At 45.1% G+C, this 17781-nt stretch overlaps 1 protein-coding gene across 1 annotated transcript; it reads left to right on the top strand.

Annotated features, from left to right (window-relative positions):
• The first annotated feature begins 1342 nt into the window (after positions 1-1342).
• On the top strand, positions 1343-11305 carry LOC140486102 (large ribosomal subunit protein uL18m-like). The gene is made up of 4 exons (XM_072584757.1): positions 1343-1412; positions 1516-1690; positions 6016-6253; positions 11142-11305. Exons 1-4 carry the CDS (start codon positions 1343-1345, stop codon positions 11280-11282), a joined length of 624 nt encoding a protein of 207 aa, XP_072440858.1. The 3' UTR covers positions 11283-11305.
• Positions 11306-17781: the final 6476 nt, after the last annotated feature.

The following is a 17781-nucleotide window of genomic DNA, read 5'->3' as shown; positions in this document are numbered from 1 at the left end:
TTTGCGTGTGTGCATTCTTGGTAGAGTGTGTGCATGAGTATGACGGAGAATAAGCCTGTGAGAGAGTGTGTACATGGGTGTGAGTGTGGGTGGTGTATGTGTGTGTATGATAGGGTCCATGTGAGTATGTAACAGTGTGTGGGTATTGTGTAGTGCGGTCCCCTGTAGTGTGGCATGAACCCAAAATCCTGGTTGAAGCTATCCTCATGGGTACCAAACTTATATGAGCCTCTGCCCGGCCACAGTGCAATGTTGCGAATCCCGAAGTCGGCCTTGGAGGACAGTCCCCTGAAGATCTGAGGCCGGATGTCCCTGACTGCTGAAGTGTTCCCTGACTGGGAGAGAATGTGCCTCCACATCTTGATTTATTGTAGTCACGTGTACCCAAGTAGAGTGAAATAAACAGGCAGGAGGCTGGAAGAACACAGCAAGCCAGGCAGCATCAGGAGGTGGAGATGTCGATGTTTCGGGTATAACTCTTCTTCAAGACCTCCTGATGCTGCCTGGCTTGCTGTGTCCTCCAGCCTCCTGCAGTATTTTTTGTCGTAATCTAAGTGCAGCTTTGTTTTGTGAGCAGTACATGGAGATCATAACAAGCAAGGACATATAGATCAGAGGGTGTCTGGGCAGAGCCAGGCATACACGTTACACTGCACAGAAGGTGCACAAAGCAGTTTCAACAACAGCAATATCAACATTATTTTAACTGAGAGGGGTCCTTGCAGCAGTCTAATAACAGCAGGGGATGAGGCCAATTATGAGAGATTGAGGATGATGTGTGGAATGGGGACAGATTGGAGGACAGTTGTGAGGGAAGGGGATGGTGTGTGGATTGGAGATGGGACTTCATCCAAACGCCAATCAAATGAAGGATACGAACTGAAGCCCCGCCCACTGCGACGGTTCCGTCACTGCCGTAAAGGCCAGCTTCCGGCAGAGCGGTCAGGGGGCGGGGCTAGTGACTAGCCAATGGTGTCAGGGGACGACGGGGATGGGTCTCCGGGTGGGGCGGGGCTTGATATTGGGGAAGAGACGTCAGTGGGCGGGGCGCGGTATCCAGGAGAGGCGTCGGAGGCCAGGCGAGGTGTCCGGGGAGGATGTCCAGGGGGGCGGGGCTTGGTTGCCAGGGGGCGTGGGTTGGCAAACCGGGTGAGGCGTTAGGGGGCGGGGCTTAGTTGCCGGGGCGGGGCTTAGTTGCCAGGGCGGGGAATAAGTGGGCGGGGCTTGGTGTCCATGGGCGGAGGGCGAGGCTTCAGGGGATAGTGCTGAGTGTCTGGGAGTGAGGTCGAGGGGCGGGGCTACGTGTTCCGTCGTAACGTCAGGGGGCGGGGTTCTCAGCGCAATGGCGGTGGTGGCGGTTGCTGTCGGGTTGCAGCTGGAGCGAGCGGCGGTGGCGGCTCCCGCTCGAGCAGGTACGGGGTGGGCAGGGTCATGCCCCTGTCACCCGGCCATTGTCAGCAGTGATGACCCATGTGCCCCTGCATTAACCCCGTCTCTCTCTCTCTGGGCCTGAAGGTTGGCGGTTGATGTCGGCCTCGGCTGAAGCCTCGATAGCCCCGGACACGCGAGAGAACGAGACGGTCTCGCCGCGATTTGTGAACCGCAACCCCCGGAACCTGGAGCGTCTGGCGCTGGCGAGGAAGGACAACGGCTGGCAGAGCACCTGGCCGAGGGGCAGCTACTGGCACCGGTGAGCACCGGACACCACATGGGACAGCACAGTACAGGCCCTTCGGCCCACCATGTTGTGCTGAGCATTTATCTAACATCAACCACATCTACACACCCTGCAAATTACTGCCGTCCATGTGCTTGTCCAGCAGTTGCTTAAATGTCCCTTATGTCTCTGACTTTTCTACCACCGCTGGCAGTGCATTCCACACACCCACCGCTCTCTGAATAAAGAACCTACCTCTGACATCGCCCCGATACCTTTCTGCAGTCACCTTAAAATTATGACCTCTTGTGTCACCCATTTCTGCCCGGGGGTGGGGGGTGGGGAAGTCTCTGGCTACCTACTCTATCTAAGCCCCTCATTAACTTGTACACCTGTAGCGGGAAAAATCCACTCCATCTTCCTTCGCTTTGCCCTTGAATGTATCTGTCTGCTTTCCCCTCTTCCAGCTTCTGCCCTCAGTTTGTCAACAGCATTCCGATACAAAGTTAAAAATCACACAACACCCGGTTATAGTTCCAACAGGTTTAATTGGGAGCACTATCTTTCGGAGTGCCGCTCGTCCTTCTTCAGGTGGTTGTGATGATGGAGCGGCACTCCGAAAGCTAGTGTGCTTCCAATTAAACCTGTTGGACTATAACCTGGTGTTGTGTGATTTTTAACTTTGTACACCTCAATCCAGCAGTGGCATCTCCAAATGATGAGCATTCAGATAGCAAGTCAAAGAGTCATAGAGATGTACAGCATGGGAACAGTCCAACTTGTCCATACCGACCAGATATCTCAACCCAGTCTGGCACCTCTCAGCACCTGGCCCATATCCCTCCAAACCATTCCTATTCGTATACCCATTCATTGCCTTTTAAATGTTGTAATTGTACCAGCCTCCACCACTTCCTTTGGCAGCTCATTTCATACACGCACCACCCTCTGTGTGAAAAAGTTGCCACTTAGGTCTCTTTTATGTCTTCCCCTCTCACCCTAAGCTTATTGCTCTAGTTCTGAGATCTCCTTACAAATTTGTTTCTCAATTTCTCTCTGGCTATGAGGGAGTCTATAATACAAGCCCAACAAGCCCTTTCTTATTTCAGTTCCACCCAAATAACTTCCCTGGATGTATTTTCGAGAATATCCTCCCTCAGTACAGCAGTAATGCTATCCCTTATCAAAAACGCCACTCCCCCTCCTCTGTTGCCTCTCTTTCTATCCTTCCTAGCATTTGTATCCTGGAACATTAAGCTGCCAGTTCTGTCCATCCCTGAGCTATGTTTCTGTAATTGTTATGATATCCCAGTCCCATGTTCCTAACCATGCCCTCAGTTCATCTGCCTTCCCTGTTAGGCCTCTTGCATTGAAATAAATGCAGTTTAATTTATCAGTCCTACTCTGTTCTCTGCTTTGTTCCTGCCTGCCCTTACTGTTTGACTCGCCTTTGTTCTCAACTGTACCAGTCTCAGATTGATCTCTTTCCTCACTATCTCCCTGGGTCCCACACCCCCATCATACTAGTTTAAATCCTCCCAAGCAGCTCTAACAAATCTCCCTGCCAGTATATTAGTCCTCTTCCAATTTAGGTACAATCCATCCTTCTTGTGCAGGTCACCTCTACCCCAAAAGAGCTTCCAATGATCAAAAATTTTGAATCCTTCTCCCGTGCACCTGCTCCTCAGCCATGCATTCATCTGCTCTATCCTCCTATTCCTGCCCTCACTAGCTGATAGCACCAGGAGTAATCCAGATATTAGTACTCTCATGGGCCTCCTTTTTAAATTCCTGCCTAACTCCCTGTAATCTCCTTTCAGAATCTCAATCTTTTCCCTTCCTATGTCATTGGTTCCAATGACCTCCTGCTGGCCCCTCTTCCACTTGAGAACATTCTGCATCCCCTCTGAGACATCCTTGACTCTGGCACCAGGAATGCAACACACCATTCTGATTTTATGCCGCTGGCCACAGGACCATCTGTCCTCAAATTCTAGACAGTCCTCAAATTCAATCGATCTCTTGGAACCTGATGTACCTGTCATTGCATTAGAACTGGTCTCAGTACCAGATTCTTGGCTGTTTGCTACGTTTCCCTGAGAATCATCAACCCCACATGTTCCAAAACAGCATACTTATTTGAAATGGGGATAGCCACAGAAGACTCCTGCACCAACTGTCTACCTCTCTTACCTTTCCTGGAGTTAACCAATCTATGTGACTGGATCTGCATCTTTTCCCTCTTCCTATAACTGCCATCCTTCATGTCTCCCTGCTCTTGTAAATTCCTCATTACCTCGAACTGTCTCTCCAACTGTTCCATTCAATTTGAAAGGATTCTTAATCAACGGCATATATTGCAGATATAGTCCTCAGTAACCCTTAAACTCTCCCTGAACTCCTACATCCGACAAGAAGAGCATATCACTCTACTAAAGGCCATTTTTGCTTTTAGTCTACAGACACAGAAAATAGCACTGTCTTATTCCTCTACAAAACACTGCTCCAGGTTAAATTAATACTTGTGGCTTATATTTTAAGTTTAATCAAGAGGCATATCTCAAAAAAACATAATAAAACACCAACTCTACTCACAACTGCAGATTTACTGTAAGGCCATGCTTAAAATATCCACTTACCTGTTTCTGTGCTGTCCCCTCTCCCAAACAGGTTCCTCCAAGATTAGTTGTGAATTTCACTTGTTTGTTTTCCCAGATGTATTCCAATGTCCAGTGATTCACGAATTCAAACAGCAAAGGCAGTAACTGTGCAGGTTCACTGCTGTGTCAGTTTCTGCCAATTTCCCGTTTCCATTGCCAGTGGCTGTCAGCTCTTTGTCCCTGAGTTCTGCCTCTGGCCGAGTGAATGTGAAAATTCTTCAGTGAATAGTCCTCTTGTCTCAGACTTCCGAGATTTTGGGTTAGATGGGAGAGCAGAAATCTAACCACTGGTATCTGGGCTGATGTGAGAACTGTTGTACTGGAGTAGCACACTGTTGGAGGGTCAGTGCTGAGGGAGTGCCAGACTGTGTCCCTCTGTGACATCTAACTGGCTGACTGCTGTCTGAAGTCCATATTAAAGATTTCGTGACCTCCTTGGAAGAAGCACTGTGAATGCCAATCTGAATCTTTAAAACTTGTGTCCAGTTGGTGAAAACAGGCAATCAGCCCGATATCACAGTGCTGTTAGTCAGTTCTTGCTGTCTGCACGTTAGTTGCTGTGTTCCCTGAGTAACCGCAGTATCTACCTGACAGTCCATATGATGTTGGAACAGAGGTCAGCCAATTGAATGTACTCTTTTGTCCGATGGGGTCATGGCTGATTTGGCAATTATCAACTCCACTCTCCTGTCTTTCTTTATAATCTTTGATCCCTTCCAGATTAAAAATCTCATCGCAGCCTTCAATATAATTAATGACTCAGCCTCGACCGCCCTCTGTGGTCAAGAGTTCCGCAGATTCACTCCCCTCTGAGAGAAGAAATTCCTCCTCATGCTTCCCTTTTATTCTGAGACTGTGCCTCAAAACTAGAGTCGAAAAGTGTGGCGCTGGAAAAACATGGCAGGTCATGCAGCATCCGAGGAGCAGGAGAGTCGACGTTCCGGGGGTAAGCCCTTTATCAGGAATGTCAAAACTAGATGGAATATTCCATCTCACCAAAATTGCGTGGAAGAAAATGGAAGACAGTTTAACGGCTGGACTCACTACTACTCATAAAAAGGCCAAAGGACTACTTGTTTTCCAAACTGCTAGCTGTAGCGCCATGTTCGCATTCATTGACTTAGAAATAAGGTCACACAGGGCTCATAGAAACATACAGTATAAGCAAAGGAGGAGGCTGTTTACCCCTTTTAACAATCCATGTGATCATGGCTGATCAGCCAACCCGGTTCCCTCATCCCATTTCATTCCTGTAATCCCAAGGACTTTATCTAACGCCTCAGAAGTATGGGAAGTGATTTTTGGGTCCCTTGCTGATATATTTGTATCATCGATAGCCACGAATGAAGTGCCAGTAGATTGGAGGGTGGCTAATGTGGTGTCTTTATTTAAGAAAGGTGGTAAGCAAAAGCCAGGGAACTGATGTCAGTGGTGGGTAAGTTGTTGGAGGGGATTGTGAGGGATAGGATCTATGTGCATTTGGAAAGCCAAGGACTTATTAGGGATAGTCAACATGGTTTTGTGCATGAGAAATGGTATCTCACCAACTTAATTGAGTTTTTGATGAAGTGACAAAGACGATTGAAGAAGGCAGGGGAGTACAGTTGTGGTAAGTGGTGCCTCACAGGATGATTTGCTGCTGATATCTCTCATTTCCTTTGTCATTGATTTTTCTGTCTCTCTACTGCTTGATGCCAGGTTGCGTTTCAGGAAGAGCCAGAGGCACGTCACAGCCTGTGTGGAGGCAGCAAGCAGTCAGGGCGAGGTGGTCATCTCAGCTTCGACCCAAGAGTGGTCCATCAAGAAGCACCTATACAGCACCCGGGACGTCACTGCAGCCGAGACTGTGGGCCGTGTGCTAGCTCAACGCTGCCTTGAGGCCGGGATCGGCTACCTCCAATTCCGGGCTATCCCTTGGGAATACTGGGCAGAGTCGGTAAGTCCCGAGAACTTTAAGAGAATGAGGGTCCTGATTAGTTTAGGAGGAAAGATGGGTGACTCACTTAAACAGGATTGTGGCTGATTGCATCCGGCCTCAACTCCACAGTCCTGCCCACTGTCTTGAAACCATTACTGACTAAAGAATTGTCTACCACCTCAAATTTATTCAGTGACTATCACACTCTGGAGAAGCAAATCCCCTTATGAGAACATAGAACATAGAAAAATACAGCGCAGTACAGGCCCTTCGGCCCTCGATGTTGCGCCGACCGAAGCCTACCTAACCTACACTAGCCCAATAACCTCCATATGCTTGTTCAATGCCCGCTTAAATGACCATAAAGAGGGAGAGTCCACCACTGCTACTGGCAGGGCATTCCATGAATTCACAACCCACTGAGTAAAAAATCTACCCCTAACATCTGTCCTATACCTACCACCCCTTAATTTAAAGCTGTGTCCCCTAGTAACAGCTGACTCCATACACGGAAAAAGGTTCTCACTGTCAACCCTATCTAAACCCCTAATCATCTTGTACACCTCTATCAAATCTCCCCTAAACCTTCTTTTCTCCAATGAGAAAAGTCCCAAGTGCCTCAGCCTTTCCTCATATGATCTTCCTACCATGCCAGGCAACATCCTGGTTAACCTTCTCTGCACTCGTTCCAATGCCTCCACATCCTTCCTATAGTATGGCGACCAAAACTGCACACAATACTCCAGATGAGGCCACACCAGAGTCTTATACAACTGCAACATGACCTCAGGACTCCGGAACTCAATTCCTCTACCAATAAAGCCCAGTACACCATATGCCTTCATCACAGCACTATTTACCTGGGTGGCAACTTTCAAAGATCTGTGTACATGGACACCAAGATCCCTCTGCTCATCCACACTACCAAGTAGTCTACCATTAGCCCAGTAATCCATCTTCTTGTTACTCCTACCAAAGTGAATGACTTCACGCTTAGCTACATTGAATTCCATTTGCCACCTTACTGCCCAGCTCTGCAACTTATCTATATCGCGCTGTAACCTGCCACATCCTTCTTCGCTGTCCCCAACTCCACAGACTTTTGTGTCATCCGCAAACTTGCTCACCCAGCCTTCAAGCCCCTCCTCCAGGTCATTTATAAAAATGACAAACAGCAATGGTCCCAAAACAGATCCTTCTGGAACACCGCTAGTAACTGCGCTCCAAGATGAACTATACCATCAACTACTACCCTCTGTCTCCTTCCAGCCAGCCAATTCCTAATCCAAGCCTCTAATGCACCCTTAATGCCATATCTCCGTAGTTTTTGCATTAGCCTGCCATGGGATACTTTATCGAACGCCTTGCTAAAATCCATATACACCACATCTACTGCTTTACCCTCGTCCACTTCCTTGGTCACCTTCTCAAAGAATTCAATAAGGTTTGTGAGGCACGACCTGCCCTTCACAAAACCATGCTGACTATCCTTGATCCCATTATTCCTATCCAGATGTTCATTAAATCCTATCCCTTACAATTCTCTCTAAGACTTTGCCCACAACAGAAGTGAGACTCACTGGCCTATAGTTACTCGGGCTATCCCTGCTCCCCTTCTTGAACAAGGGGACCACATTTGCTATCCTCCAGTCTTCTGGCACTATTCCCGTAGACAACGACGATATAAAAATCAAGGCCAATGGATCCGCTATCTCCTCCCTAGCTTCCCAGAGGATCCTAGGATAAATGTCATCAGGCCCAGGGGACTTATCTATTTTCATCCTTTCCAGTATTCCCCAGACCTCTTCCCTACGTACCTCAAGGCCATCCATTCTAATCACTTGTGACTCAATATTCACATCGGCAACAATGTCCTGTTCCTGAGTGAATACTGACGAAAAGTTTTGATTCAGTGTCTCACCAATCTCCTCCACCTCCACACACACAACTTCCCACTACTATCCTTGACTGGACCGATACCTACCCTAGTCATCCTTTTATTCCTGACATACCTGTAGAAAGCCTTTGGGTTTTCCCTAATCCTACCAACTAAGGACTTTTCATTACCCCTTCTCGCTGCTCTTAGCTCTGTCTTTAGATCCTTCTTGGCTACCTTATAACTCTCAATCGCCCCAAGTGAACCTTCACGCCTCATCTTTACATAGGCCGCCCTCTTCCCTTTCACAAGGGATTCCAATTCCTTATTAAACCACAGCTCCCTCACAAGACCCTTTACTCCCTGCCTGACTGGTACATACTTATCAAGGACACCCATTAGCTGTTCCTTGAACAATCTCCACATATCATTTGTGTTCTTCCCTTGAAGCCTATTTTTCCAATCCACGCATCCTAAGTCATGCCTCACCGCATCATAATTTCCCTGCCTCCAGCTATAACTGTTGGCCTGCAGTGCACACTTATCCCTCTCCATCACTAGAGTAAAAGTCACCGAGTTGTGGTCACTGCCCCCGAAGTGCTCACCTACCTCCAAGTCTAACACCTGGCCTGGTTCATTACCTAGAACCAAATCCAGTAAAGCCTCACCTCTTGTTGGCCTGTCTACATATTGTGTCAGGAAACCCTCCTGCACACATTGGACAAACACCGACCCATCTAACGAACTCGAGCTATAGCTTTCCCAGTCAATATCTGGGAAGTTAAAGTCCCCCATAACAACCACCCTGCTACTTTCACTCTTCTCCTGAATCATCCTGGCAATACTTTCCTCTACTTCTCTCGGACTATTAGGAGGCCTGTAGAAAACTCCGAACAGGGTGACCTCACCTTTCCTATTTCTAACCTCCGCCCACACTACCTCAGATGGCAAGTCTTCCTCCATCACCCTTTCTACTGCTGTAATATTATCCTTGACAAGCAATGCCACACCTCCCCCTCTTTTACCCCCATCTCTGACCCTACTAAAACATTTAAACCCTGGAACCTGCAACAGCCATTCCTGTCCCTGTTCTACCCACATCTCTGTAATGGCCACAACATCGAAGTCCCAGGTACCAACCCTCGTCATGTCTGTTATTAAACGTGCCACATGTTAAGCCTAAAACGATTACCTCTCATATGAACGAGGACCGTAAGGAAGCCACTCAGCTCCTCCAGCTTACTCTGCCGTTCAATAAGGTCATGGCCGATCTGATTTTAACTTTGACTCAATGTTGCAGTGCATCCTCCCAAATCTTTCAGCCTCTTAACCTACATTGCCCCACAAGGGGAAACATCTTCTCTGCGTCTACTTTGTTAATCTCCTTTAGCATCTTACAAACTTCAATTAGATCTTGTGGGTGAATTACCACAAGCTACCTTTAATTTGGCTACTTACTCAGGAATCTCCAAGACAATCCAGTCTTAAAACAGAGGAACCTCTATTGTCTGAATGAGTTGGGCGAGCACCTTTTCGTCCGGATCGCAGTGCTCTACCAGACAGTTTGTTTAAATCAATAATTTTGATGAGTCTGCTATTTGAACAAACTAATCTTTGCATTCTGCAAATTGCAGGTTAAACTGAGAAGGACTTAAACCCTTAACATCACATAAATATATGAAATCCCTGCATTAAGCAAGGTCCTGAACAGCTTCTACAATCACAAGAGCATTTATCAAGTTTCTGTGAACTCAGTGTCACAGTAGGAAATCAGAAGCACTGCCTTGCGCATGTTTACTTTCTCGGCAATTTATTTCAAGAACTGCCCAGTAAAGTGACGGAAATAAAGCACACGTTTGAAAAGGACTGTGTAACTAATCCTTACGTGAAACCAAAAACTCCACTCATTGTTGCTTGAGGTGATTGTGTTTCTTTGATTTTGCCAGTGTTTTCACATGTTCTTCAGTACAGGCAATCCAAATTCACCTACCTCTTTGATGTAATATTTTTATTAGACCTTGAGACCTTGTTCGGATAATCCAAAATACGGATAATTGAGGTTAGTCTGTACTTAATCTTTATTGCACGTGGCAGCCAAAATAAGGACCTCCGGTCAGCGAGTTAGGCCTTACAACCCAGCTTGGGTATTACCTGATTCATGGTGGAATTTAGCTACGATTACGACCTACAATGTCTGTCTTTGGATGTCCAGGGTATCATCCTTGTACAATACCGTTCTTCAGAGTTCTGCTGCTGAGGAATCCTGAATCTGAAATCTTCTAGAATTTTCTGCCTTGTGATGTGACATGATTGATGCTCCTTTAGATTTGTTCATCCACAATATTGATTCTGGAGTATTCAAGTCTTTGGATTGCCTTCTTATTGGGAGTAGCTTTTCTGTTCCTTGTTACACTTGATGCCAACTTTCTATTCAAAACATTGCATGTTGTGCCAGTAACCCCTTCACTTCAGTACATCCCTCATGCAGGGAATATTAATTACCTATTAGTCACAAGACAGCTGGTTGTCAAACAATTAACTTTGCTAACCCTGGAAACGGGTTATTTATGTTGCTTTGACTCCTTTTTCTCCCAGGTATGGTTAATTGGAATGTTGCCTTTAATTCCTTCATAACAACTTCTCCTTGTCCCTTACATCTCAGGAAACAGTTCAAGTCTGCAGTATCGCAATCTTCTAAACTGAGTTTTAACCTGGGATAAAAATGGGAGTTTGTCAGTCCAAATAGCAATCACAAAACCCTGGAATAATGAAAGAAAGTTTGTGGGGGAGGAGGAAACAATCAGAATTTTTTTAGGCTCATCGATTGAGGTAGGAATCACAATCCCATAGGGATAGTTGTCTGGGAGAGGTATTACAGAAGAAGAGGGTAGATTTGACTGGAGGAGAAGAATCACTGCCTCAGGATTGGGCAGAGAAGGGACAGCTACCCTATAGGATAGAGAGAGGGAGGGCAGCAAGGGGCTATCAGCAAACAAACTCATCTCATCTCCATCTCTCTGTGCTCTGTAGGTCCAGCGATTCCGCTCTGCGCTAAAAGACAGTGGGCTGATCCTCAGCGAACCACGGAGAGTGTACCAGTCGATGCATGGGAATTTGGGACCGAAGGTGAGATGGGTAAAGGCATCGCAACAAGTTCCTTTCGATTCCTAAATAAAGCAAAAGATTCTGTCTGACTTCAGAACTCATTCTTTTCACGGGTTGTCATAAGGGATGCGGGGTGAAGGTGCAGGCTTCACACACAGCAAGATGGTCCCAGATTGCTCCATCTCCCTCCCATCAGCCAAGGTTTATTCTGAGCTCACTGATCTTATCTGCTGGGGGACTGACTGGTCTCCTTCCTATTCCTGTGTAACAGGATTGAGGAACTGAATGATCTCCTGTTCCTGTGTTACAAGACAAGGGGAGTACTCAGTGAATGATAGGACACTAGGAAACTCAGAGGAACAGGGGTCTTGCCCACAGATCCCTGAAGGTGAAGAGACAGATTCGTAGATAGCTAAGCATCCATGACCATTTCCATTTAGAAGGACAAGGGCAGCAGATACATGGAACCCCAACCCCTCAAGTTCCACTCCAAGACACTCGCCATCCTGACTTGGAAATATATTGCCATTCCTACACCGTCGCTGGTTCAAAATCATGGAATTCTCTCCCTGAGGGGTCTACCTATATCTCATGGACTACAGCAATTCAGGAAGGCAGCTCATCACCAACTTCTCAAGAGCCACTGGGCACTGGTGATAAATGCTGGCCAGCTAGTGATGCTCATGTCCCACAAGTGACTAAAAAAAATTCCATTCCACTGAGACTGTTCCAGAAAATGAGAGATTTCACCAATCGCCTCTTAATCCTGGGGATGCAAAAATCATCACAAATTTGGGATTTTAATCCCTGCAGCACCTTGGCAGTGATTTTCTTTCTGGACACCATTATGTTCCTGTTAGAGTAAAGCTGGTAAATGCGAGTACAGTGGATGAAGACATAAAGTCGCAGAGACATACAGCACAGACTTCGGTCCAACTCGTCTATGCCAACCAGATACCCTAAATTAATCTAGTCCCATTCACCAGCACTTGGCCCATATCACTCTAAACCCTTCTTATTCATATACCCATCCAGAGGCCTTTTAAGTGTTGTAATTGTACTAGCCTCCAACAATTTCTCAGGCAGCTCATTCCATACATGCACCACCCTCTGCGTGAAAAAACTGCCCCTTTTAAATCTTTCCCCTCTCATACTAAACCTGTGCCCTCAAGCTTTTGACTCGCCCAACCCGAGGAAAGTACCTTGTGTATTTACCCTATTCATGCCCCTCATGATTTTATAAACCTCTGTAAGGTCACCCCTCAGCCTCCAGGGAAAATAGCCCCAGTGTATTCCACCTCTCCTTATAGCTCAAATCTTCCAATCCTGGCAACATCCTTGTAAAACTTTCCTAAACCCTTACAAATTTCACAACATCCTTCTCATAGCAGGGAGGCCAGAATTGCGCACAGTATTTTAATAATGGCCTAACAAATGTCCTGTACAGCTGCAACATGACCTCCCAAAGTCTATACTCAATGCACTATGCAATAACGGCATGTATACCAAATGCTGCCTTCATTGAGGCTCTGTTTGAACAAGTATAAGGAGGCATATGTTAGGTATAGACAACTGGGATCAAGTGAATCCTTTGAAGAGTATTTCAAGAGAGATAGATAGGTCCATTATTAAGAGGGAAATCAGGGGACAAAAGGAGATGCGATAGCCATGGCAGATAAGGTTAACAATAATCCAGAGATTCAACACATATGTTAAGAGCAGCTAAGGAAAAAATAAGGCACCTTAAAGATGGATGAGGTTATCTTTGTGTGGAACCACAGATGATGGCAGGCATACTAAATTTTGTGCCAGTTTTTACTGTGGAGAAACATGAAGGCGAGAGAACTGAGAATAAATATTGATGTTTTGAAAACAATCCACATTACAGAAGAGGAGGTGCTGGAGATCTTAAAAACACATAAAGGTGGATAAATCTCTGGGACCTGATCAAGTGTATCCCAGGACGTTGTGGATAGACAGAGAAGAAATTGTGGGCCCCCTACCATAGATATCTATGGGGCACTAGAGGACTGCAGGTCGATTAATGTGCCTTTATTTAAAGAAAGGCTCTAAGGAGAAGCCAGGGAACTATCGACCAGTGAATCTGTCATCGGTGCCACATGGAGTTATAGAGTCATAGAGATGTACAGCACAGAAACCGACCCTTCGGTCCAACTCATCCATGCTGACCAGATATCCTAAACTAATCTAGTTCTATTTGCCAGCACTTGGCCCAGATCCATCTAAATGCCTCCTATTCCTGTGCTCATCCTGTGCCTTTTAATGTTATAATCGTACAAGCTTCCACCACTTCCTCTGGCAGCATATTCCATACATGCACCACCCTCTATGTGGAAAAGTTGCCTCTTAGGTCCCTTTTAAATATCTCCCCTCTCACCCTCAACCTATGCCCTCTAATTCTGGAGCTCCCCCATCTCAGGGAAAAGACCTTGTCTATTTGTCCTATCCATGCCCCTGCATGATTTTATAAACCTCTATAAGGTCACCCCTCAGCCTCAGATACTCCAATGAAAATTGCCCCACCCATTCAGCCTTTCCCTTTTGCTCAAACTCTCTAACCCTAGCAAAATCGTTGTAAGTCTTTTCAGAACCCTTTCAAGTTTCACAACATCCATCTTATAGCAGGAAGAGCAAAATTGCACACCGTATCCCAAAAGTGGCCTAACCAAGGTCCTGTACAGCCGCAACATGATCTCCCAACTCCTTTACTCAATGCTCTGACCAAACACCACCTTCACTATCCTATCTACCTGCGACTCCACTTTCAAAGAACTATGAACCTTCACTCCAAGGTCTGTTTGTTTAGCAGCACTCCCCAGGACCTTAGTGTTAAGTATACAAGTCCTGCCCTGATTTGCCTTTCCTAAATGCTGCACCTCACATTTATCTAAATTAAACTCCATCTGCCACTCCTAAGCCCATTGGCCCATCTGGTCAAGATCCTGTTGTAATCTGAGGTAACCTTCTTCGCTGTCCACTACACCTCCAATTCTGTGGTCATCTGCAAACTGACTAACGACACTTCACATCCATATTATTTATATAAATGACACAAAGCAATGAACCCAGCACCGATCCTTGTGGCACACTGCTGGTCACAGGCCCCCAATCTGAAGGCAATCATGCGTCAGCACACTATCTTCTACCTTCGAGCCAGTTGTTGAAGAGATTATAAAATATCATATTTATAAAAATAAAATTATAAAATACATTGCATTTGGAGAGGTAAAGACAGATTAAGGATAGTCAGTATGGTTTTGTGATTGGGAAATTGTGTCCCATCAATTTGATTGAGGTTTTTGAGGACGTAATTAAAAGGATTAATAAAGGTAGAGCATTAGATGTTGTTGACATCGACTTTAGTAAAACCTTTGATAATGTTCTACATGGTAGACTAATTAGTATAGTTAGATCACATGGGATACAATTGGATACAAAATTAGCTTGACAATAGAAAACAGAGGAAGATTGTAGAGTTGTTTTTAGACTGGAGGCCGGTAACCAGTGGTGTTCAGCAAGTTTCGGTGCTGGGTCCACTGCTGTTAATCAAAACGATTTGGATGAGAGGTTGTTGACTTGCTTGTTGGAAAGTTTGTTTGCAGACTTTTCAACACCGTATTAGGTAACATAATCAGTCCATCTCCTGTGAAGCATTGGTGTTCTGTCCTGGTTGTTATTTATGTCTCCCGGTTTGCTGAGGTGGGTGGTTTCATATCTGGTTTTGTTTCTTAGTTGTTGGTGTATGGGGTATAATTCTACATGTTTGTTCATGGAGTTCTAGGTTGGGTGCCAGGCCTCCAGGGATTCCCATGCATGTCTTTAGCTTGTCCGTGGATAGGTACGTGTGTCCCAGTCAAATTGGTCTCCTTCTTTGTCCATGTGTATGGACACAAGTGATAGTTGATCATATATCTTGGTGGCTAGTTGGTGTTCATGTATCCTGATGGCTAGTTTTTTTCCAGTGTGCCTTTTGTGGCAATCTTTCCATGGTATTTTGTATATAATGTTGATTCTGTTAGTTGCAGGTATGGGATCCTTTATGCTCATCAGTAGCTGTTGTAGCGTAATTGCTGATTTGTGGGCTACCATAATACCTAGGGGTCAGAGTAGTCTGGTGTTTGTTTCAGAAATGTCCTTGACGTATGGCAAAGAAATGCACAGAAATTCCTGAAGGTCTGGCACTCAACCTGGCATTCCATTAACAAACATTTCGAGTCAGATCCCATATTCCAACCACTAAGAAACATTACCAGAAATGTTACCACCTACCTCAGCAAACATACAAATATCAAGTGGGAAGAACACAGAAAATGGGTGGCACAGTGGTTAGCACTGCTGCCTCACAGCGCCAGCAGACCTGGGTTCGATTCCCGTCTCAGGTGACTCTCTGTGTGGAGTTTGCACATTCTCCCCGTGTCTGCGTGGGTTTCCTCCGGATGCTCCAGTTTCCTCCCGCAATCCAAAAATGTGCAGGTTAGGTGAATTGGCCATGCTAAATTGCCCTTAGTGTTAGGTGAAGGGGTAAATGTAGGGGAATGGGTCTGGGTGGGTTGCGCTTCGGTGGGTCGGTGTGGACTTGTTGGGCCAAATAGCTTGTTTCCACCCTGTAGGTAATGTAATGTTATGACATAGCTCTGGAGTAGTGAGGACTTAAACTTGGGTTTTCTGCCTTTGAGGTAGGACACTCACACTGCACCACAAGTGGCCCCTCATTGACTCTACTCCAGAAGCTAGGAGGTATAAGATTTATATTCCTTTACAGGGAGTGTAAATGTTACTGACTAGGCCCATAGGGTAGTTATGAGTCAGCTACATTGCAGTGGGTCTTTAGTGACTTGTAGGCCAGGCTAGATAAGGATGACTATGAAATAAACCTGATGAAGGAGCAGTGCTCCGAAAGCTAGTGCTTCCAGTTAAACCTGTTGGACTATAACCTGGTGTTGTGTGATTTTTAATTTTATACACCCCAGTCCAACACCGGCATTTCCAAATCATTACTAAATAAACATTAGTGAACCAGACGTGTTTGATTTATATGACAATCAGCATTATTTACATGGTTGATTTTGGACTTGCTTTTTATTCCAGATTTTTACTGAATTTATATTATGCCATCTACCATGGTGGGATTTGAACCCATGTCCCCAAAGCATTAATGTAGGGTTCGAGAGTATTGATGTGGTGAGAATATCAATATACCATCATTTCCTCACATCTCCATATTGAACAATACTGCCCGCACTGCTGTTGTGAAACAACATGCTCAAGAATAGAAATGCTGGATTCTGGGACATTACTTTTAATCTGTGATTCAATATCTTATTATAAGGCTTTTAATTTTAATTTTTAGTATGTAGATTTCTTATTTTTGATAGAATCCTTCAGATATTTGTGTGTGAGTAAGTATTTGCCTCTTAAATCCACAAACTCTTTCCCACATCTACAAGGTGTAAGTCAACACAGTGATGGAATACTTCACTTACGTCAGATGAATCCTCCTCCAACAAGAATCAGAAAGCTGGATGTCATACCAGGCAAAAAGCTGCAGCTTCAAACTTAAAGCAGCAGAAAGCAAGTTTATAAGACAAATCAGCACAAATTTGTTCAAGAAATGAAATATCAGGCTCTCATTAGTGTTAGGAGCTCTGTTGTATTTGAAGAGACGTGGGACAGAAATACACTATGGTCAGTGTGATATTCACACAAAGGGAAATACACATGAGACTGTGTGTGTGTGTGTTTTGTGCAAGTGCCCAGCAAAGGGAAATGCAGGCAACAATGGTGTGTGATGGTTCAAAGTGTTAAGAATTCGGAGACATTGCCAAGCATAAATCACAGGAACAAACGCACATGACTACAGCTAACAACAAATGCATTCATCAGTCTCTATATTCTTCAGCATGTTTAGTGCTTTCATAATCTCATGTTTAGAGTGATTTGGATACACACACCCTCCCACAGACACTCATAACCCGCCCCCCCCCCCCCCCCCCCCACCCACCACATGCACACATACACATATAAGTTTGTGGGGTGAAGTTGTACTTGCAGAATTACATTTTACTTTTCTCAAACACTGCGTGAATCCATGTAAGATTCTGTAAATATGTTTTTTAGATTAGAATCAGTTTGACCATTGTGGCACAGACAGCCTCACAGGGAGTTAACACCTTCAAGACCTTATCTGGGCCGACATGACACCAGTTGTTAAAGTGCACTTGAGAATGTAACTTTTTAAAAAAGGTTTTGCAATTTACATATGAAATAAGTGAAACTAACATGGTCATTCTAACAGATGACAGACTTAACAAACGTCTGGGTATTTTTCAATATATAATTTCAGTTACATCACACTGTAAACTTTTGCTCTAAACTGTGTCTTACAACCTTATTCTCCACAACCTAGTGCTTCTAAATAAACCTGTTGGACTATAACCTAGTGTTGTGTGATTTTTAACTCCTATTTAGAGGTCACAGAAGTGATTTTATTTAATGCTCAAATCTGTAACAAGTACATAGACTTTAATTTCCATTATATATTCTC

This window comes from Chiloscyllium punctatum, chromosome 15 (genome assembly GCF_047496795.1).
Source record: "Chiloscyllium punctatum isolate Juve2018m chromosome 15, sChiPun1.3, whole genome shotgun sequence".
In the NCBI taxonomy this organism is placed as follows: Eukaryota; Metazoa; Chordata; class Chondrichthyes; order Orectolobiformes; family Hemiscylliidae; genus Chiloscyllium; species Chiloscyllium punctatum.
The sequence above is the reverse complement of the archived record's forward strand: the minus strand, read 5'-3'. Positions and strand labels throughout refer to the sequence as shown.

What these genes read in the sequence shown, in the direction of transcription:
- LOC140486102 (XM_072584757.1), top strand. Translation starts at nt 1,343, where the DNA reads ATGGCGGTGGTGGCGGTTGCTGTCGGGTTGCAGCTGGAGCGAGCGGCG. An exon ending in GGCGGCTCCCGCTCGAGCAG is followed by an intron (nt 1,413 to 1,515) that starts GTACGGGGTGGG and finishes CTGGGCCTGAAG; the next exon opens with GTTGGCGGTTGATGTCGGCC. An exon ending in AGGGGCAGCTACTGGCACCG is followed by an intron (nt 1,691 to 6,015) that starts GTGAGCACCGGA and finishes GCTTGATGCCAG; the next exon opens with GTTGCGTTTCAGGAAGAGCC.